This window comes from Rosa rugosa, chromosome 2, assembly GCF_958449725.1.
Source record: "Rosa rugosa chromosome 2, drRosRugo1.1, whole genome shotgun sequence".
Classification (NCBI taxonomy): Eukaryota; Viridiplantae; Streptophyta; class Magnoliopsida; order Rosales; family Rosaceae; genus Rosa; species Rosa rugosa.
Window position 1 is genome coordinate 899,446 of NC_084821.1, and position 23,085 is coordinate 922,530.

At 38.1% G+C, this 23,085-nt stretch overlaps 3 protein-coding genes and 1 pseudogene across 3 annotated transcripts; 2 read left to right on the forward strand and 2 right to left on the reverse strand.

Annotated features, from left to right (window-relative positions):
- Positions 1–92: 92 nt before the first annotated feature.
- On the reverse strand, positions 93–1,551 carry LOC133732352 (uncharacterized). The gene is made up of 2 exons (XM_062159890.1): positions 1,426–1,551; positions 93–1,157 (listed from the first exon to the last, which is right to left on the reverse strand). The coding sequence occupies exon 2, from the start codon at positions 1,154–1,156 to the stop codon at positions 392–394; it is 765 nt and encodes a 254-aa protein (XP_062015874.1). The 5' UTR covers position 1,157; positions 1,426–1,551; the 3' UTR covers positions 93–391.
- Positions 1,552–4,027: 2,476 nt separating this feature from the next.
- On the forward strand, positions 4,028–5,279 carry LOC133734701 (uncharacterized). The gene is made up of 2 exons (XM_062162313.1): positions 4,028–4,828; positions 5,199–5,279. Exons 1-2 carry the CDS (start codon positions 4,028–4,030, stop codon positions 5,277–5,279), a joined length of 882 nt encoding a protein of 293 aa, XP_062018297.1.
- Positions 5,280–17,785: 12,506 nt separating this feature from the next.
- Positions 17,786–19,644, reverse strand: LOC133732529 (probable polyamine transporter At3g13620). Its single transcript, XM_062160100.1, has one exon. The coding sequence runs from the start codon at positions 19,588–19,590 to the stop codon at positions 18,475–18,477; it is 1,116 nt and encodes a 371-aa protein (XP_062016084.1). The 5' UTR covers positions 19,591–19,644; the 3' UTR covers positions 17,786–18,474.
- A 1,302-nt stretch (positions 19,645–20,946) lies between these two features.
- On the forward strand, positions 20,947–23,085 carry LOC133734726 (probable polyamine transporter At3g13620; annotated as a pseudogene).

Here is a 23,085-nt window from a genome sequence, read left to right on the forward strand (position 1 = left end):
AGTGAAGATCAGGAATTCCAGACACGAACATGAATAATGGATGAATCAAAAGCAAAAGTTAAAACATATGGTTTTAATAAATAATGTACAGATGACCATATTAACCAGTTACACCTGTAGTTTCTACTATTGTATGAAAGGGTAAAGAGTTGTGATAAATAATATATGACTATCTTCATCTACTTCTGTAAATTCAAATGCTGGTTTGTTTAAAAGAGAAAAGAAACAATTGAAACGCTGAAGGAAAATAATTTAACAGCCAAATACAAGGTCAATGGTAAGATATATAAACAGCAGAGGCGGCTATGCAAGATGTGCAAGTATCTTCATTCTCATGTTCGCTTCAATAATCTGCACAGAAGCGTAGCAGTTATTATACCGCCAGCAGACATCATGAGCAGCAGGGTTTTGATGATGAATTAGCCTCTTGCACAATAGGCATAAACTGTCGACACAATGGGCAGTCCAGACACCTCTCCAGCCAAGGGGCAATGCAATCTCCATGATAAAGGTGCAAGCAGGGCAAGCGAATAATCTTCTGCTCATCATTATCAATCCCTTCAAAGTGATCAAGGTCCTCCCTACAAATAGCGCAAGTTGCATGTCTAATAGCTTCCTCCAAACTATCAACTCTCACTCTCTCCAAACCCTCAATATATGATGTAATTGCATTGTCCGCTACTTGCAGAGTCAACTGCTGTATCCTCACTATAATGGGAAATTCAGGGACGGCATGATGAATTGCCCAAAATATTTCTTGAATAATAGCTTCATGTTCATCTTCTGGGACGCGCATGCTGGAAAGATACCCGGCCACAATCTTTCTATAGCCACCCATTTTCGATAATGCCTTGAAATCAGAGACAGGGACAATAAATCGTCTTTCAGTTACCCATTTTGGTTCATCAAAACAAAGGCCTCTACAAAACTCATCCCAGCGGACAGTTACTGTTTGCTGGTAGAGTTTTATTCTGATCGGAACCATGTCCACGCCGGACAGGTCAATCCAACGACGACAGCTATGAATTAGCTTGAGGAGCCTATAATGTATCGGTGCAGTTCTTGCTCTGATCCAAAGTCTCTTACCTTCTTGAGCAACCCCAGAAAATTGTACTGCATTGCAATAATATAATGGTTCCAGGGTGGACATGTCCATGCTACATTGCATAATCGAGAATGGAGAGTGTCAGTAACTTGTAGCAAAGTGTTACCCGAGAGTTTAACAGTAGAAATCAAACACAAGCTTATTTATGGATTAATCGGAAGAAAAGGTTAATTCTTTGAGAAGATGCTAGCACATACATATGTTCCCTCAAAGACTAATGAGGTTTATATATGACTAACAACGCAAAATAGAAATCGATCACCGAAAGGAACAAAGCGAGTAATGATTCGACGTAATTTGAGGGTGAGAGATATACTTACTTGTCCAATTGCTGTTATCTTCGTCCACAGAATAGAGGAGATGTCGAATTTCTCTGTTGGAGTTTGGGGAAAATTTAGGGTTTCGAAGAAGGGGAAGGATGCGAGGAGGAGAAGAAGAAGGATGGGTTTAATAATGTTAATATAAAAGTTTTTATTTTAGGGTAATGATGGAAAATGTCACTTTAGAGAGTGAAATGATAATAAGGTCACCTAGTTTCCCACTTGATAAAAATGTCCATTGTGAATTGTTATTAATATTAGTTTAGTCCTTATGAATAATGAGGTCATGTTAAAAAAGGTCAGTTTTTAATTTTTATCATTCCGATTCTGCCCCTAAGGTAATAAACCTTTATAACATTTCATTTCAAAATCTGGGAGCTCAAATTTTCTCTCTCCTTTGATCAGAAAGCTTCCGTTTCGATTTGATCGGAGATCTCTTTCCGAGATTCTTTCTTCGCCGCCCTCTCCGTCGGAAGCTTCCCTTTTCTCTTTGTGCCTCTGCGATGATCTGAAAGTGGTTTTGGAGCTTCCTCAGCTCTTTTCTCTTTTTCTGGATCTCTGGCTTCGTCGGTGTTCGTCTTGATCACGTTATTGTGTTCTTCTTCTTCGTCGACTCAGTGCTTAGTTACAGTCTCTCTATTTCTTCCTCTTTCTGGTTTTCTCTGATTTGATCGGTAAGCCTTCTCTCTGTGAATTTGTTCATTTTGGATTTTGCAGTCTATTTTTGTTGTTTGTGTTAAATTGTTGAATTGTTCGTTTTGGATTACTGTGTTCTTCTCCTTCGTCGACTCAGTGCTATGTTGAATTGTTGATGATGTTTTGTGCTATTGCGGTACTATATTTGTTCTATACTTTGATTTTTTTATCAGTGACATGACCAGTTACATTTTTAATACTGCTGTTTTGTTCAGGAATTATCATTTATTTTGCGAGTATGATGTTGTTCTTCTGTTCAGGCATTAATAGTGACTTTGGCAGTGATAATTCTGTTGATTCCTTAGTAGTGACATGGTCAGTTACATTTGTAATATTGTTATTCTGTTCAGGCATTAACAGTTACTTTGGCAGTGACTTGTTTGTGTTGATTCTGTTGATTTCTTTAGTAGTGACATGGATAGTGATTTGTTTTATTCTTTTGCAGTTGTTATGGATACTAGTGCTGTCAAGTTTATTTATTCTGGTGAAGCAGCGACAGTTCCATTGTTGCATAATTGGTCGTTTGTTGACCTATGCAATTCCATACGCTCTCGTTTTCCGGATTTGATTCAAGGCAATTTCATGTTGAGGTACATTATTCCTCTGGATTCTACTTCATGTTTTCTAGAGAGTGAAGTTGATATGAGAATGATTTTTAGGAATTTGGTTCATTACAATTCTGATTTTGTTGAAGTGTTTGTGACTGAATTGCCTTCTATTAGTGAAAGTGTGGTGAGTAATACAGTGTGTGAGGATTCTAGTACCATGCTTGAGGAGAATGATTATTTGGGGTGTTATAGGGCAGAGGCACCGAAGAGTTATATGATGAAAGGTTGGAGAGTTATATTCATTCTGAAGGCCAAAAGTTTGAGGGTGGGGTTGTTGAGTTTAGGGACAAGCTGCGTAAGTATGCCATAGAAATTGGCTTTTCATATGAGTTTGTTAGAAATGACAAGGTTCGTGTTATTGCTCAGTGTTCTAAGAAACATTCTCAGGGCTGCAATTGGCTTGTGAAGGCTCATTTATGCAGGGCTAATGGTTTCTTTATGATTAAAAGGTTGGTTAATGTTCACACTTGTCATGGTGTGATTCGTTTGCAAAAGAGTAAGATGATGGGATCCAAGGTTGTCAAGTCTATTGTGCTTGATAAGATTCGTGCCAATCCAAACAAAAAGCCAATTGATATAGTTGATGAGATCAAGAGTGATTATGGTTTGGATGTTGCTTATCGTACAGTTTGGTATGGTACGGAGTTGGCAAAAACAGCCCTACATGGTGATGAAGCTGAGTCTTATGCTCAGCTACTTTGGTTCAGTGAGTCTGTTATGAAGTCAAACCCCGACTCTAGGATAGTGGTTGAGTTTCATCGAGAAACACACAGGTTTCAGCGTATGTTTGTGACCTATGGTGCATGGATGAAGGGTTTTCAATCTTGTAGACCTATTCTTTTCATTGATGCTACATTTATTACCAACAAGTACAAGGGGCAGATTATTGCTGCATCGGCAAAGGATGTCAATCAAGGTTGAATCTCCTTCATTATTTCTAGTTTTTTATTTTTCTTGTTTTCTATTTCCTGCCATGTTCTGTTTTTTTTGTAATGTAAGTGACATGGTTAGTTACATAGCTACTAACATGGTCAGTTACATGTTTATTGACAGTTACATGTCCAATGACTTAAATGTTCTGTGATTTGAATGACATGTCTCTGGCCATGTCACTGTCAAGTAATATGCAGTTATGTCAGCGACATGGTCAGTGACATTAACAGTTACATGACAGTGACATCATTTTGTTTTTCTGTTCAGGCTTGTATCCAGTTGCTTATGCTATTGTGGATTCTGAAAATGAGAGTAATTGGAGATTTTTTCTTGAGGTTTTGGCTGAAGAGTTTGCAAAACACCCTATGAGGAGGGTGACGTTCATTTCTGATCGTCATGTTGGGCTTGTTAGTGCTTTCCCTAGAGTGTTTCCCAATAATCCACTTGGGTTTTGTTTTAGACATCTGATGGCTAACCTTTCTGATAAATTTCCAGCTGGTTCTTACCTTAAGGATCGGATTCCTTACTTGTTTATGTGTTGTGCTTATTCTCGAACACCGGAGATGTATGAGTTCAACATGGAAATCTTGAGGAGTGAAGGCGGTGACATAGTTGCTCAATTTTTGGAGGATCTTCCCAAGGAGAACTGGTGTATGGCTTACTTTAATGGCGAAAGATTTGGTGAAATGACAAATAACTTGGCTGAGTCTTTCAATAATTGGGTGTTGCCTTTGAAGAGTCTTCCTATTCTTGATATTAATGATGGGATTAGAGTGAAGTCCATGGCTTCAATTGCTGCTCGGAAGCAGGATGCTCAGGAATGGTTGTCTGAGTTGTGCCCGGCGATTGAAAAGAAGTTGAAGGACAATTTGGAAGTCGGAAGGCATTGGAGAGTGAGCAGGTCTGATACCTATGTGTATGAAGTTCACTTCCAGAAGTACAATAGCATGGTAAATTTGGAAACTCGCTTTTGTTCGTGTGGAGAATGGCAGTTGTATGGCTTCCCATGTTCCCATGCCCTTGTAGTGATCCAACAACATGGTTCTTCCCCGTATTTGTATGTCAATGAGCTGTACAAGGTGGAGAAATATCGAGAAACTTATTCTTTCCCAATTAATCCTCTTCCCTCTATTTCGAAGCAAGTGCATGATTTTGGTAGAGATGCGGTGATATTGCAGCCGCCTTTGACTGGAAGACCACCTGGAAGGCCTAGAAAGAAGAGGTTCAGAAAAAGGAGCGAGAAAACCAGGGTGATCAAGTGTGGTAGGTGTGGAAAATGTGATGGTCACAACAGAAAGAGTTGTACAGCTCCGATATAGGTTCAATTCTGCCTACATGCCTTTAACAGTGACATGGCAAGTGACATAGCAAGTGACTCCAATACAGTTTGAAATTTTGTTTTGATTTTTCATTTTTTTCAATAAATGATAAGAAGTGCTTGTAAGGTGCTTACTCATTGGAATTTTTTTTTTGACTATGAGACAGTGTATCTGCTTTCTTCTTTTATAAATCCTTCAGTATTCTTTGTGTCTACAGGTTTTTAATAGTTACATGTACAGTGACATACCCATTTTGGCATTAGTTTACATTGACTTGTCCATTGACATTAGTTTTTAGTTATCTTGGCAGTGACTTGTTCAATGACTTGTAGTTGGATCACTGCATATAGATTTGGTAATTGGCAGCGGAACGCTGCCTTTGCGGTGCAGCGGCACGCTGCAAACTGAAATAGAAATATCATTTTGGCTGTGACTTCTCTAATGACTTATAGTTTTAATGTTTTTTGTCCAGTTACATATTCAGCTACATGCTTAGTTACATGTTCAGTTACATGGTCAGTTACATACATTGTAAGTTACATGGTCAGTTACATGGTCAGCTACATTATCAGTGACTTGGTCAGTTACTTGAGTTTTACAGTAACTTGCCTAGTGACTTGGCCAATGACATTCAGTTTCCTTTTTACTTGGCCAGTGACTTAAGCAGTTACATAATGGGCAGTAGTGAATTTAACAATGACACTTTCAATTATATGAATTCAGAAGATGCATTAATCTTGAATAAAAAGATCCATACAAGTCATAGTCTGAACTAAACAACAAATTTCTGAAATTCTGAACTAAACAAACAAATTTCTAAAATTCTTAATTTGCTGAGTTCCAGCTCTGCTTATGTTCTGCAAATTTTTTGAATATTTGAGCTTTGAACTTCATCATCTGAGCTTTGGTGACTTTGTTTGGCATCTTCTCCTCTTTTGTCATTCTGTCCATGTAATACATTACAAAATGTCCGCAATCTAATCTGTTGTCAATTAAAAATTTCAAGTTAATGATTTTGACCAACTTAGTAACAGTAAAGTTATCATTTGAAATTTTTGAATATAGACTTACGATCCTTCGTCTTGTTGGGGGCAGATTCTGGCATGGTTCAAAGGAATCCTTCCACCGTCATAATTTTCCTTTATCCACCTTATTGTTCTTATCTCGTCATCGCTCAAAATAATTTCAACCATCTTTAATTTTGTGTGAGTGCTTTGACTCTTGTCAAATTTCATTCGGCAGCCTTGTTGCAGCATATCGTCTGCTTGATCTTTCACTGCTCTCATCCACAACTCGACCATTTCAACCTGTATTTTTTAACAGATTAGTGAGTGATAGTTACATGGTCAGTAAGAAGTTTCTTACCAATTTTTTTATACTTTTAAAGCACTCCCCTGTTCTTGCTCTTCTTGGTTTCATTGAATCAAAATGCAGCCATTGTGGTATGTCCTTGTCAAAGACTAAGAGCGTGTGGTGAAATTCTTCATTATGGGTAATTGGGAAGAAAAGCATGCTGCATTTTCCCATGTTTTGGAACAGCGGCTCACACAAGTATTGATGGAGGTTTCTCACAGTTAAATGTATTATCGAATACTATTAAAAAAAAAGAAAGAAAGAAATACATAGAACGAGTTATAAATAAACAAAGAATGAGAGATAAGGATTCAATGTTTATAGAAAGTGCTCGTCATACTTACCCAACACATAGTATGCATAAAAGCAGATCTTCCCAAACTTTGTGAACTTTCGTTTTGCAGTTCATCCTTCAATATTTCCCCATAGCAATCAATCCAGTTGTTTGCTATTGATTGATCGCTTATGAACATTTTGACATCTGCCTTTGTGATTTCGCTTCCAGCCTCTTTTCCCTCCCAGAATAATACGCTGCATAACATAGAACGTTGTTAGTCCTGTGACTTAGCCAGTTACTTTTCACTTGCCAATGATCTGGACAGTGACTTGGCCAGTGACTAGGCCAGCTACATGGCATTTGAAAATGATCTGGACAGTGACTAGCCCAGCTACATGGCATTTGAAAATGATCTGGACAGTGACTTGGCCAGTGACTAGGCCAGTTACATGGCATTTAAAAATGATCTGGACAGTGACTAGCCCAGCTACATGGCAATTGCCATGATATGGACAGTGACTTGGCCAGTGACTAGGCCAGCTACATGGCAAGTTAAGTCACTATCTTGTGAGCTGTAACATGAAACATTACCTTTGTTCTGCCTTGTTCCAGTACTTTTCTAATTTGCTTTTAGTTGGGCTGTCAAGTAGCTTGTACAGTTGTCGTTTTTGCCAATCTATCACTTCAATTTCGTTTTTTTCTGTTTGTTCCTCGTCATCCACATTAATCGTCAAATCATGTATCACTTCCTCCTGTGGCTGCTGTTCAGCTGTCTGTCCTTTTTTCTTTTCCAGTGCTGTGATTCTGGTCATTTTTGCCCTCTGCCTTTGCTCTTTCACCTCGTCCCACCAGAAAATATGATGTGTTTTTTGTACTCTCTCCTTTCTCTTCGTCCTGACCACATAACAATAGAAGCCAATAGATTCTGAGTCCTGCCCTGATATCTCCTCTAAAATTGGCTTGATGAACTCAGCTCTTGTCATCTGTTCTGTAGGAGAAATGTAATTGACTGGTTCGACGTCAAAAACAGGCTGAACCTCTGGTGATATAATGATCTGATACTTGTGTGGCTCTGCTTGCATATCTTCCAAACTGACTTTTCTTGGAGGTGGAGTTTGGAACGCGCCCGGAGGTGGAAACACAAACAATGCATTAACCCAAGCAGTATTCGGTGTGCAAGCATCTTCCGTCATTCTCAATTTAACCTCAGGAGAGGTTGGTGAATGAACTTGTGCAGCTGCTTGGGCAAGGCATTGAAGTGGTGACTGATGTCCTTGGTCAGTTGAGTGAGGTGCTGCAGATGCCATCTCAGATGCGCTTGCTGTGGAGCAGGCAGGTTGTGATTGAGTTCCCTGACTACCACCTTGAGATTTTGTGTTTTTGGAGTGCTTGCTGTCAGTTGGCTTGTCCTGAGGGGCCTTTGGTTTTGGCGGAGAGAAACTAGGCAGTGGGGGAGGAGGAGTTGATTCGTTGTCATCACCTGGACGTGCTATTGGCGACTCATACTTCTCAGTTAGTGCCATCACTATGCCCTCCAATTCCTTCACTCTTTTAATCAGTGAGGCTTTCTCAATTTTCAGCACCTCATTTTCCAATAACACATCCTCCTTCTCTTCGTTTATTCTGCCAATTTCCTTTTCTTTCTCCTCAACTTCTTTTTTAAAAGCACTTAGCTCGTCTTCCTTTCCCTCCAGCTTTCTCTGTAATTCGTTCTCTCTTCATTGGTCTTCCCTATCTCTGTCTCCATCTTCTCATTGTTAATGTTTCCACTGGTTCTATTTTCAACATTATCTTCTTGCCCATCATTCTTTTTTTCTTTACTTTCTGTGTCTGTATTAGACTCAGAATCTTCTTCCTCTGCATCTTCTTTAACTTTATCAAAGATTTTCTGAAACAAAATTACAAAAGTTGTCAGTGACATAAGCAGTGACAGAAATAAAACAACAACACAATTATAGACATGGAAAGATACATGCACTGTGACATGAAAATATAACAATAACATGAGCAGTGACATAGTCAATGACTTGCTCAGTGACCTGACCAGTTGGAACCCTACGACATTAACAAGACCAGTGACAAGACCAGTGACCTAGTTTATCTACATCAAATTAACATACCTTCAACTTCCCCATGGTGTTGAAATCCCCTTTTTTATCTATCAGGGTCTTTAATTGCCACTTTCTTATTCCATGTTTTTCGGTTTCTCTTCCAGAGATTGGCGGCACTACTCCCGTCTTGTGGCAAAACCAATACTGTTTGGAAAATAAAAAATAAAAATAGAAAACTAGTTAGTTATTTTTCAAACAGCTGCTTAGCCATATGAATATCACAAACATAACCAATGACATATGCAAATACATAAACAATGACATTGTCAGTGACATAAACTTGAAAGTAACATTAACAGTGACCTGGCCAGTTACCTGTCCAGTGACCTGACCAATGACATGACACTGATCTAGTTTTTGTACTTACAACAGGATACGTAGTTAATTATGGGACAGCAAAATGATGCATAGACAAATTTTTAACAAGGTACGGGAATTTACCATCACCAATATCACGCAACCTGCCATGTTTTGGGATTCTTTTGCCTTTCGTTTAATTGATTTTTTAAGGAAGTCGCCAACTTCCTTTGCCCAGCTATATTTTCCCAGACTTTCCACCTCTTCACAGACTCTTATATAGTCCCAAGATATTGTTCCTCCAGAGTTTGGGAACAGGAGTTTGATGAAAAGGTTCAAGAGTACTAATACGGCAACATTTCTGTCCCGTTTCATTTTTTCATCCCCTGTTTCTGGACTTTCTGCCAATGCCTTCTTCAAAGCTTCCTCTGCAGCCGCCTTGTTGATCCTCTGCTTTTTGTCAAAGTATTTAGTCACGAACTCAGATTTGTATGCCACTTCTTTGGTCTTTGGTACTGATAACCCGGATCCCGGCACTCCTAAAATCATAGATATATCACTTGTTGACATTCTGAATTTCCTGTTCCCAAACACAAAAAGGTCTGTGTCACTGTTGTATGCTTGTAGCAGAAGTGTGATTAAATCATCTGATTTCTTTGCATCCTTTTCTTTAATTGAACCTCCATGGAATGCATCTATCAGCGTTGCAAAGGGTGTTTTCTACAGCAGCTCTAAAGTCCCTTCAGTCAGGTTATTTTTGTTTTCTGCAATTGTTTTCAGAAAAGCAAGCATTGTGCAGCGATACTGCACATAACCCTCTTTTACATATCTTTTCCTTTTCCCTAGGACTTTTTCCTCTTCATCATCCTTTGTATCTTCTTCCTCGTCAGTTTCTTCCTTCTTCTTTGTACTCTCTTTTTTTGTCTTCCTTTTATCCATTTTCTTCTTCTTCTTTGCACGAACTTCTTCTTCATCTTCATTTTCTTCCCTGTTTCTTCTTTTCTCCTTTTTAATCTTATTCTTCTTCTTACTGCGGACTTGTTCTTCATTAGATTCTTCTTCATCTTCAGTTCCTTCCAGTTTTCTTCTTTTCTGCTTTCCAGTTTTCTTCTTTTTATCCTTCTTTGTCTTCTTACCCCGGACTTGTTCTTCATCAGATTCTTCTTCATCTCCAGTTGTTCCTTCCTCATCTTCACTTGATTCTTCTTCATCTTCAGTTTTCTGCTTTCGCTTTTTTCTCTCTTTCACTTTGTTCCATTTTATCAGTTTCAACTTTTCCCCAATTGTTTCTTCTGGACTTTGTTCTTTAGATTGTTCTTCTCCGGATTCCTCACTTTGTTTTCTTTTTAGTTGGTCCATTCCTCGAACTTTTTTAAAAAAATCCTGTAAACAGTTAAGAAAATTAGAATTCAATAGTTATTTTGATTGTTACATAACTAGTGACATATTTATGCACATGTTTATGATAGTGACATAAACAGTTACATGACCAGTTACATGATCATAGCCAGTGACCAGTGCAGCGACATGGGCAGTGACAAAGACATTGAACAATGACAAAAGGCTGAAATTTTCTCGCATCATCCCACATGTAATTCAAACAAAACTAACATGGAAATTCATTTTCTCATCAAATTCCACATGTAATTCAAATAGAAATCATCATTTTCTCATTACATTCCGCATGTAATTTAAACAAGTCTCACCATTTTCTCATCAGATTCCACATGTAAGTCAAACAAATGTCGCATGCAAATTCATTTTCTGATGAGACTCCACATGTAATTGAAATATCTTTTCTAATTCAAACAAAACGCAAGCTATTCAAATCGAAATTATATGAAAGAAGGAGGAGGAAGTTACCGGCGGCTGTCTGACGAGCACAGATTTTCAAATATTTTCGGTAAATTTGTAGAACCGTAGAATTTGGGGCTTAGTCGGTGAATCACTCTTGCTTACCCACCGTTCACGGTGGAGGAAATCAGTCATTGTCCGCTGTTTTAGCCGGAGAGAAAATCTTTGAGCAGTTTCTCTGAGTTTAGGGCAAAATAAAGTTTCTCCGAGTTTTGAAATTGTGAAAAGATATTGTAAAATGAACGAAGAGAAATAGTCGCCCTCGGGTTAGATAACTGCCACTGGCAGTTTACTTGTAGTTGAATGGTTAGATAGGTAATTTTAAACATAGAAAGTGACATAAGCAGTGACTTCAAATTTTACAGTTACTTGTTCTATTTATTGGCTCATGACATTAGTTTTTAAAGTTACTTGGCCACTTACTTTATAGGGTACATAAGGACATGAATTTTTTTACAGTTACTTGCTTTATGTATTGGCTCATGACATTACCTTTTACAGATTTTTAATTGAAACTTAAACTTTGTTTGTTGTCGTGCAGCGGAACGCTGCAGTCGCGGTGCAGCGGCACGCTGCATTTAGAAATAAAAAGATCAGTTTGGTAATGTCTTGCCTTTTGCTAGTGAGTGACTTTGTCAGTTACTTTGCCAGTGACTTGGCCAGTTACTTTATAGGGTACATAAGGACATGAATTTTTTTACAGTTACTTTGCCAGTGACTTGGCCAGTTACTTTATAGTGTACATAAGGACATGAATTTTTTTACAATTACTTTGCCAGTGACTTGGCCAGTTACTTTATAGGGTACATAAGGACATGAATTTTTTTACAGTTACTTGCTTTATGTATTGGCTCATGACATTACCTTTTACAATTATTTTTGCCAAATCATGGCTGGTGACTTGTTCAGTGTCTTGCTATAAGATCTGTAGACTTATTGATTGACTCGTTTAGTGTCTTGGCTAGTTACTTGGGCAGTTACGTTGTCAGTGACTTTGCCAGTTACTTGAGACGTACAGTGACTTGACCAGTGACTTGGTCTATGACATTCAGGTTGCCATATCCAGTGACATTCAGTTTCAGAAGATCATATCAAACAAACTTTTACATACTGAAGCAATATCAAACAAACTTTTCAGAAGATCATATCAAACAAACTTTTATATACTGAAGCAATATCTGCAAGAAAATATTAAAAAATGGAAATTCCGATTGAACAAATTTCCATTGAACAAACTAATGTCAATTCGAAAAAACTATATAACCTATCCTATTCCCTAAACAAATTTTCTACGATTCTTCATGTGTTGAATTCCAGCTGTGCCTACTTTCTGCAAATGACTTTACAACATGAGCTCTAAAATTCAAAATATCATCCTTTGTGAGCTTCTTTGGAACTATCCCTTTTTTCGAAATTTTCTCCATTATGTACATTACAAAAAGTCCGCAATCCAATCTGTTCATCATATAAAAATTGAAGTAAATGAATTTGAACTTTATAATGATTATATTGACATTTTTAAAGAGCTGTGTACTTATGAATCTTCTCCTTGCTGAGGGTTGTCTTTTAGTTCTGTCACTGCCATTTTTCGTTTATAGTTATCCTTGATCCACTTTATGTTTTCTCTCTCTGTTTCAGTCAATGGAACTTCCATCATTTTCAGTTCTTCTTCTAAACTGTTCTTTTCATCAAATTTCATTCTGCATCCCTGTTCCAGCATGTCATCTGCCTGTTCTTTGACTGCTGTCATCCAAAGTTCTACCATGTCAACCTGCATTTCCAACATCGCAACATAATCAATAATATGCTTTCTGCTTAAATTAATTATATGAAATTAGTATGACGAAAGTGTTCCATACCATTTTTTGGACATTTTGAAAGGATTTTCCAGTTGATGATTTTTTCGGTCTTTTTGAATCACAGTGGGACCATTTCTTTAATTCCTTGTCAAAAATGAGCAGTGTATGATGAAATCCTGATTCATGTGAGATTGGGAAGAATATATAGTTGGATCTTGCCAGATTCTGGAACAGTGGTTCGCAGAGGTACAGATGTACATAATACACCGTCAAATTTTCTGCAGAATTCTGTTTGTAAGAAAAAAAGAAGACAAGTTATTATCAATTAAGAATTATTTGCTTTGATTGTAGATTGATAATCGTTCCACTACTTACCCAGCATAAGGGATTCATAAAAGTTGGGACATCCAAGCCTTGTGATTCTTTCTCCAACAGCTGATCAGTCAAGAGAATTCCATAACATTCGATGCAATTGCTTGCTATTGGTTCGTCCATGATCATGTCTTTTAAATCCTGTCTTGAAACCTGTGCTCCCTAAAGTATACTCTGCAAAGAATGAATATTGTAAGTAACATAGATTGTGATGTCGGTTATTTAACAATCACATGGCCAATGACTTGGCCAGTGACTTCACTTGCCCAACTCGTTGGCCAGTGACTTCCTCAGTTACATGGACAGTGACTTGGCCAGCGACTTTACTTGTCCAGTTACTTTGTCAGTTACATGGACAGTGACTTGGCCAGTGACTTCACATGGCCAGTGACTTCGCCATATACATGAACGATGGCCTGGCCAGTTACTTTGATAGTTACATAAACAGTTACTTGGCCAGTGACAATAAGTTTAAAATAGAATTTTCGTCTTAGCCAGTTACTTTGATAGTTACATAAATAGTTACTTGGCCAGTTACAATAAGTTTAAAATAGAATTTTAAATTAAAGTATTACCCTGATGGTGCATTTTGCCAGTATTTCTGGACTCTCCTCTTGGTGTCCTGGTCCATAAAATTGTATACTTTGCTCTCCTCCCAGTCTACAACCTCAGGAGGTAGCTGTTTCTCTTCTTGCTCTTTATTGATTTGTGCATTTTCTGCAGCGTCCATCTGTCTTATTGCTTCCCGAACATCCTCTGGTACATCGTCCATCTTCTGTTGTGCTACCATCTGTTCTAGCCTTTCACGTTCAGCATCTGGCAGTGAGGCCTTCATCTGCTTTTCTTTTTCTTCTTTTTCTTCTTTTTCTTTCTTTTCAGCCTCTTTCAATCTCTCTTCAATCTCCTTTGCTTTCTTCTGTCGTTTTGCTTTCACATCTCCCCACCAGTAAATGTTGTCCTTTTTATGTGTTCTTCTCCTATTCTTTAATCTCACAGCGTAAGAGTAGAGACCCATTGATGATACTGTTTCACCAGAATGTTGCTGTGTAAGGTGCATTGTTAACTCGCCCTTTTTGCTCTGCTCTGGTGTCTTCTTCTCTTTCTCTATGCTCAACGTATGAAGTTGAGATGCTTCTTCAACTATAGGACTTTTCACTATCTGAAACATGTCAGCTTGTTGTTCCATTTCCGCCACTGTGAGCATGTGGACTGTGGGGCTCTGGAACTGTGAGTCCTTGTGTGATGGAGGTGTCGATTGAGTTTCTTCTGCCACTGTGCAGTGAGGTGGAGATTGAGCTGCTGCTGCTGCAGATTCTTCGACTGTGCAGATCCCATAGGACTGACCTTCCTCAACAGTCGATTGATCTTTCTTTTCTGTGTTTTCAGCAGCCTTAGATGCAGCTCCATTTGATTCATTTTTTTCTTCTGCAGAGTTAGGTGGTGGGGAGCTGTGCTGCTGAGCTGCTGTTGAGGTGTGAGTCTTTGTTCTCAACATTTGCTCCAATTCCTTCAATTTTATCTCTAACTCCTTCACCGATGATGCAAGGCAGAAATTCTCGGTCACAAGTGTAGCATTTCGTTCCTCCAGATTCACCATGTCCTCCGTGATTTTCCTTAGTTCCTGTTCCTTTTTGTTCAGTTTTTTCTTCAAATTATCTTTCTCCACAGTCATATATCTTATCTCCTCCTCCTTTTTCTGAAGCTCTTTCTCCCATTTGTTTTTTTCTGAAGTTGTTTCCTGTTCAGCCACATCAACTTGTAGGTTATCTTCTTCGTTTTCACAATTCTGATCATCAGCTCCTTTTTCCTCTCCTTCCGGAACTGTCTTTGCTTCATCTGATCTATTCTCCTCTTCCTCGGATTGTGATTCCTCTCTATCCTCCTTCAGGTTTTCAAAGATTTTCTGAAAGAAACATATTCAATATGTCAGTGACATGCTATGTGACATGAGCAATGACATGTTTACAACAGTTATCAAGGCCAGTGACATGAAGTGTGACTTGGCCATTGAACATGCAGTGTGACAGTGACTTAATCAGTGACTTTTAACCAAGATAGTTACTTGGCCAGCGACGTGTCCAGTGACAACTACTTTGACAGAGAAGAAAATACCTCTAGTTTTTTCGAGCTGTTAAAACTTGTCCAATTCTGTATCAGCTTCTGGATGTCCCATTTTCTCATCCCATGATCTTCGTTCTCCCTTCCAGATATTGGCTTGATTTTTCCAGTCTTTTGACAGAACCAATACTGCTTGCACAAAAAACAAAAAAAAATTAGTCATAGTGACTTGACGAATGACATGCAGTTTGTCTTGATCAGTGACTTGACCAGTTACATTTCAGTCTGACAGTAACTTACCAGTATTATCAGAACGCAGCCCCCCGTATTACCATATGGGCTGGTTGACTCCTTTTTCTTTTTCAAAGTCTTTATAGACTTTTTTAAGAAGCTTCCAACTTCCCTTGCCCAGTCATAAGATCCGATCTTATCCAAATTTTCGTAGGCTTTGACGTAGTCCCATGAAATTGTTCCTCCTGCGTTTGGGAACAGAAACTTGATGGACAAGTCCAGCAAGATTAATCTTGCCACATTTTTGTCCTTCTTCTCAATCCCTTCCTCTGTTGTTGGATTGTCTTTCAGCGCATCTTGCAGAGCTTTCTCCACGGCTCTCTTGTTAATTCTCGCTGTGTTTGAAAAAAAACTGCTGGACAAAGTCTGACTGATATGCACCCTCAGAAGTCTTTGGGACCAACTCACCTTTTTCTGGCATTCCTAGGATCTTTGAAATATCTCTTGTTGAGATCCTGAATTTCTTCTTTCCAAAGAAGAAGAGGTCATTTTCATGGTCGTAGGCCTGCAGGAGGAGTGTAATGAAATCATCAGATTTCTTGGCTGACTTCTCCTCTATGTAGCCACCATGGAATGCATCGACAATATTCCCAAATGGTGACTGCCTGAGCAAATCTAATGTTCTTGCACTGAGATTCTTCTTGTTATCTTTAATTGTGTTCAAGAAACTTATTAATGTGCACCTGTACTGCACATGTCCTGGTTTCACATTTCTTTTCCTCTTTGGTGCTGCTTCAGTTTTTTGAAACAGCACCAAAGAGGAACCTTTCTTTGGTGATTGTTCTACTTCTTCTTCTTCTTCTGTTTCTTCCTCTCTTTTTTTTTTTTGATTTCAAGCGCTTCTTGGTAATCTTCTTCGGTGATGGTTCTTTTTCTTCTTCTTCTTCTTCTGTTTCTTCCTGTCTCTTTTTTTTTATTTCTTCAAGCTCTTCTTCGAATTCTTCTTTCTGTGTATAGTTCGATCGTGTTCTTCATCTTCTGATTCCACCTCTTTGTAGTCTTCGTCATCATCGCTTGGTTCCCTTTCTTTTCTTTTTGTTCTTGCCATTTCTGATGTTTAAATTCTGTTGAAAAAATAAGAAGGTTAGCATTGAGTTTGCAGTTACATAATCAGTTACGTAGTCAGTTACTTGGCCAGATACATATATTGTAAGTTACATGATCAGTTACATGGTCAGTTACAGCTCATGTCAATGACAACGTCAATTACATGATCAGCTACTTGGCCAGTTACATATGTTGTAAGTTACATGGCCAGTTACATGATCAGTTACATACATTGTAAGTTGCATGGCCAGTTACATGGCCAGTTACATGATCAGTTACATACATTGTAAGTTACATGGCCAGTTACATGATCAGTTACATGATCAGTGACAGGAGTTTAACACACGTTGTCAATGAGTTGGCCTTTTCCAGTTACTTATCTGGCCTTTGACTTGTCTAGCGACCTGGCCAGTGACCTCACTGGCCAGTTTCATTATCTGAGCCTATAAAATATGTATTTGCACTAGCAGAATTTCCATTCAAGTAAAGCCTAAAGCCTAAACAGCATGACACACAGTCATTATCTCCATATAAATGGTTATGTTACTGTCCATGTCTCTGTATCAAATCACACCAAAATGGAAACAGAGACCCTCCAAAATCAAATGATACCCAGTTAGTAGCCTATGACACTGGCTATGTTACAGCATCAAACTAAAATTTGAAGACAGTCATTGATCATCTCCACTCAAAAAAGCTTTAAATCTTCACTCAAACCAAAACTTGGAATCGAATTGTTTTGTTTCAGAATCAAATGCAGAAATAATTATATCATATTCGACTTATAATTCCAAAGCTAAATACTATATCAATGACTCGAAATTAAGTAAGAGAAGTTTCTGAGAATCGAGGCTGAAAGATTACCCGGTCGAGGTAGACGATTCGAGTTCTGCAATTCTTCGAATCCCTAAAATTTGGGGCTTTTTTAGTTCAGTACTTTTGCAGAGTCGGCGCTGCTTCACCGTTGAGCAAAACAGTCGTCGGAGAATGTATGTGTCTCAGAATGTGGCCGCCGGAGATGAAGATGAGACGGAGTAGGTTTGAGCGGTTTTGGAACTTTGAAATTCCGAATTATAATGTGGAGAAGATAAACAGTTGTGAAATTTCCAGTTAACTGCGAAAGAAACTGACGGTGGCAGTTTTTGTAATTAAGTTGAACTCTAGTGGTAGGTTGTGAACAGGTGACCTTAATTATCATGGAGACATTTGTGGTGTTTAAATTATAATAAGGCACTTCAAAATGACATTTTTTATCATTATCCCTTTTATTTTCCGAAAGGTCCAAATACGTTAATTTTAGGAAAATTAACCTCTCTTACCCTGTTAAATTTATGGATTTTCTCATTATACGTAAAATAATGACATAATTATTAAAATACACTCTAAATTTGACAATAGTTGTCAATTTACACCTCAGTACAATTGCAAAAATTAATCATTTTGATAAAAACTGCCGATTTACACCCGTTCCATCTATTTATTTATTTATTTTGTACAATTTCATCTACTTATTTACTCCTTCACTTCATAATCCTTTTTTTTTTTTTGTGACAAAATTATGCTTATATTATATTATTACAATATGAAAAAATTAAGTGGAGAAATAAAAATCAACACTGCGGTTTTGAACGCAAGAGATAAGACTATCTTACCAAGCCTTTAGAAATTGAGGGCTTACCTTATGCTAAGAAGGGGAAAGCAAAGATAACCAAGCTAACTTTTTTTTTTCTCCACTTAATTTTTCTTATTGAAATAATATAATGTAGGCATAATTTTGCAAAAAAAAAAATCATGAAGTGAATGAGGAAATAAGTAAATGGAATTGTACAAAATAAATGGATGGAAGGTAGGGCTGGATTTAGAGGCTTTATGATGGTAGTGGCTAGTGACCCTCCACCATTGTGAAACATCAATATACAGCTCGGAAAGAATAGGATATGCAGCTGCGTTGACCCTCCACCATTGTGAAACATCAATATACTTGCCCCAAATTTTCATAAGCTGCTAGCTTTTTCATATATAACATGGTTGAAGTCAAGCCACTATCCTCATGCAGTAATACCAAAGAATGCCCAACATGGTCAGCAAAGCAACCACCAAATACACAATTGGCTGCCCAACAAAAACCACATACAATAAAAACCAAAATGGAATGAAGCACATTGCTATCAGACTCCTCAGCTTTGTAAGTGGAACTTTGAAGCCACTTCTGGAAACTTCATCCTCAAGGAAATAAAAGCTGCGAATTCGAACATCATCCCCAGACTGTAGAAAACATTCACTAATGATGTGACATGTCTGAATTTCATACTTGAAATTAAGATCGATATCAGTTGATATCAGAATCCCCACCCAAGGAGTGTTGAACCGTTTGGACCGTGCACTGAAAAATGTTGGTAACAACCCTAATTCAGTCATACCTAGCAGCTGATATGAACAACTGCTCAGCTGGGACTGAAAAACACCAATACCAGATAAAAAGGCTCCAATCCTAATCCACCTTTTGAACTTTTTCCCCACAATTTTTTCTCCCACAATTGTGTAATATCCATCAACCCAATCATCTAGGTCAATTTTAATAGCCCCAATTGAAGCTAGAAGAGGTATTAAATGAGCAAAGCAAGTGATCAATCCACTTGAGAGAAATGCTTTTGGTAATGTTTTTGAGGGTTGTGTAACACCCCTACTACGTACTAAAGTACTAACATTGTCCCAACAATTCCAAAACCCAATGAGGAAGCCCCAGAAGGGACCAAAGGCTTGGTGAGTCCATATGACAAAGCCACCATTGCCGGGAAAGGCAGTGGACAGTTCAGCAGTGATGAGGGCCTCGGGAACGCTCCAGAGGATTGGGAAGAATATGATGCCAAGGATTGCATAGAAAGTACCCCCAGCACCAACCATGGTTTCTGTGCCATAAGGGCCACCAGAGACTTGAAAGTAGATGAGGAAGAGTAATGGGATGAAAGCTAGTTTTTTGGTTGTGATCATAGTGATAGCTGGAGGTTCTTTTAGGCATTGTTTTTCTTCACCTTCAAGAAGCTTTTCTGAACTGGGAGAATCTTGGGATGTTTTCATGGTGGCTTTGATGTGTTGATGCAAATTTGGATTGGGTGTCAAATTTGCTAGTTCATTGTGCATATATAACATTCAGGCTAGGTAGCCATATAACTTGGTACAGCTTCTCAATCGTTATGCTTCTGCTCTGTAGTTTGTATTGATTTCGCTTCTTTCTTGGAAATTGCTTGAGGTTGGTACATGTTATAGCTTGTGAGAAATTAAAGGGTAGTTTGTACTACAACCTATTATACTCCCATGCTACAACCTATTATACTCCCATGCAGCATATACTTCCCATGTGCAAAAATACATGGTTGATTGAGCAAACTCTTTCCTCCTTTCACCCCTCATGTCTTCTTTTGTTGATTTTGCTTCTTTCTAGGAAATTTCTTGGTATACAACAAAAGACAATGTTGGTGGTATTCATGTGGTGCAAGTTAAAAGCTATACCAAGTTTCCTAAGAAGATAGTAATGGATAGTTATTGCAGAAGATATTTAGTAGGAAAATGATAAGTTTTTAAGATTGGTGATTGAAATGGATGAAGAAACACAAAGAACAGAGAAGAAATTTTTTACTGGTATTTGTCTATTTGACTGCTTCTGTAAATGTCTTCTTGCTTAATGAACCAATTACAGTACATCAGTATTTATACTAACTATGACTAGCTGAAAACTTTTAACAGCTGAAATCTCCAACTCCTTCACTAGATTGCTGACACGTCCTCATATGTAGCTTCTGGAATTAGCTGAGGTAACCGAGTAAGCATAAAAACTTCCACTGATATAATATGGGATAGTAGCAGTATTATCAAGCCTAACAGAAAGATGATGTGTGTGTTGTAAATTTCATACAATTGTAATCAATCACTTTAAATAAGGTCTCATATAGTATCAATCTATGATTTGAGGATGACTGCTTTGGACTAGGTCTATAGGCCTCAGCCTACAACTGAGATTGAAAAAGCTCCAATGAGCTTAAAATAATTTTTAATGTTCTAAAAATCTATTAGGAGCCCGGGATCGATTACTGGGTTTCACGTGTTTTAGTGAGATATTTGAAAGTAGTTTGGCATCTTAGGCTTTATTTTTACTTTCCTCACTGATCAGTGAGTCAGGGAGAAGGAACAAGAATTTTGATCTAAATAGAAAGCTTTGAAAGAGTGATGATTCAAGTATTCCTTTACAATTAATCAGATGAGTTATATATAACCATCCATTACTGCTATTTGAACTGCTCATATGCTTGACTCTCGAAACAGCATTTTACAGTTTTGTTTTTGTAAAGTCATTTTAAAAGCATTCTATATTTACCTAATGAACAATGTTAACTAGTTTGATTCTTTGCAGTTGCTATTTTCATGTTCATAGGTACTATTTAGTCTATCATCATGTCATTATGTTCAAACTGAAACATTTAGCATAAGGTAAATTTATTTTTACATAGAATGGTATTGAGTGATTTGTTGACTGTAAATAACTAGAAAGCAAAAATCTTGCAAGGCCCTGAGATATTTATACTGATATCATTGGATGTCGCTTTATATCGTCCAAGTTTGAGGCAATCATACACTTCTAATCTTCTATCATGTAACAACAGTAATAGTAAATTTTGAAGCAACTTGCATTTCTAATATTTTCCAACCACCTTTCAAACTTAGGTCCCTCATTGCTTAGTGACATAATTCCAAATCACCTAAATCCCATTTGAATATGATTAAAGTTCTGTTACCACAATCTGTCATTCCAGAAATTAATACATAGGCTCATGAGCATGGAGCCTCAGATTCTTCTACAAGCTCCCAATCCCTAATTGAACATCAACAACAAGAACTAGAATCACAGCCTCAAATTACCACCAAGAATCCCAAAAAACTAGCCCTTATCCCACTAGTTTTCCTTATCTATTTTGAGGTCTCTGGAGGTCCTTATGGTGAAGAACCAGCAGTTGGTGCAGCTGGTCCACTCTTTGCCATTCTTGGCTTCCTCATCTTCCCATTCATTTGGAGCATCCCTGAGGCCCTTGTCACCGCTAAGCTGGCCACCGCCTTCCCCGGAAATGGTGGTTTTGTCATTTGGGCACACCAGGCCTTTGGACCCTTCTGGGGCTCCCTAATGGGATCTTGGAAATTCCTGAGTGGAGTCATTAATTTAGCTTCATATCCTATTCTTTGTGTTGATTATCTCAAGCTGGTAATCCCAATTTTCTCTTCAGGCCTTCCTCGATTTTTTGCAATATTTGTATCAACTGTAGTGCTCTCATGTTTGAATTATTCTGGTTTGAGTATTGTTGGTTACACTGCAGTAGGTTTAGGAATAGTTTCACTATGTCCATTTATAGTAATGTCTTTGGTTGCAATTCCCAAGATTGATCCTAGCAGATGGATCAGTTTGGGACAAAAGGGTGTGGAAAAAGATTGGACTTTGTATATAGACACCTTATTCTGGAACTTAAATTTTTGGGACAATGCTAGTACATTAGCTGGTGAAGTTGAACAACCCCAAAAGATGTATCCAAAAGCACTTTTTTCAGCTGGCATTCTCACATGTTTGGGGTACATAGTTCCTCTCCTAGCTGCAACTGGTGCTATTCCACTTGAACAAGAAGATTGGGTTGATGGGTATTTAGCTTCAGCATGGAGAAGTAATTGCTGGGAAATGGTTGAAATACTGGATCGAAATTGGTGCTGTTTTATCAATCATTGGACTGTTTGAAGCTCAGTTAAGTAGCTGTGCATACCAGCTTTTGGGCATGGCAGACTTGGGGATTTCACCGATAATTTTTGGGTCAAGGTCCAAATGGTTCAACACACCTTGGTTAGGAATTCTCATTTCAACAGTTTTCGCACTATCGGTTTCTTACTTGGATTTCGCAGACATTATATCTTCTGACAATTTCCTGTACAGTTTGGGAATGCTATTAGAATTTGCATCTTTTCTTTGGTTGAGAGTGAAGTTTCCAGGTCTAGGATGGCCATTTAAAGTTCCAATGGGCATGAGAGGGTTGATAGTCATGTGCTTGATTCCATCTGGGTTTTTGGTCTATGTTCTGGCTGTGGCCACCAAAGCTGTTTATTTGGTTAGTGCATTGATGACTCTGTTTGGAATTGTGTGGTACTTTTTTATGAATCTCTGCAAATCAAAGATGTGGTTTGAATTTAACGAGGGTGAACAAAAATTGTAAATACGAGGACATGAGTGAGCAAGCTGCTCTATACGAGCCATTTTGACATTGTTGAAGTAGAAGTCTCACTTTTGAAACATATGCAATCACTCTGCTCTCGAGACATCAAAGTTCTGATTTGCATATAGTAAGCCGGTAACTTGTCATCATCAGTCACCCATATAACCAGAGTACCCTTTGTATGCCTTTCTGTAAGAGCAACTCTACTCATTAGGTCTCTGGGTCAAAACATTGCTCAATGATTTTTTATGTTTGTGTTGAGAATATATACATCCCACATGGGAAAAATAGAACATTACCTGTGAGTTTATAAGGATTTAGACCACTCCATCCATTGACAATTGGTTTTGAACGTGAACCACAGATTACTTTATTAGTTTGTTTTCATTGGTTGGGTCAAGTC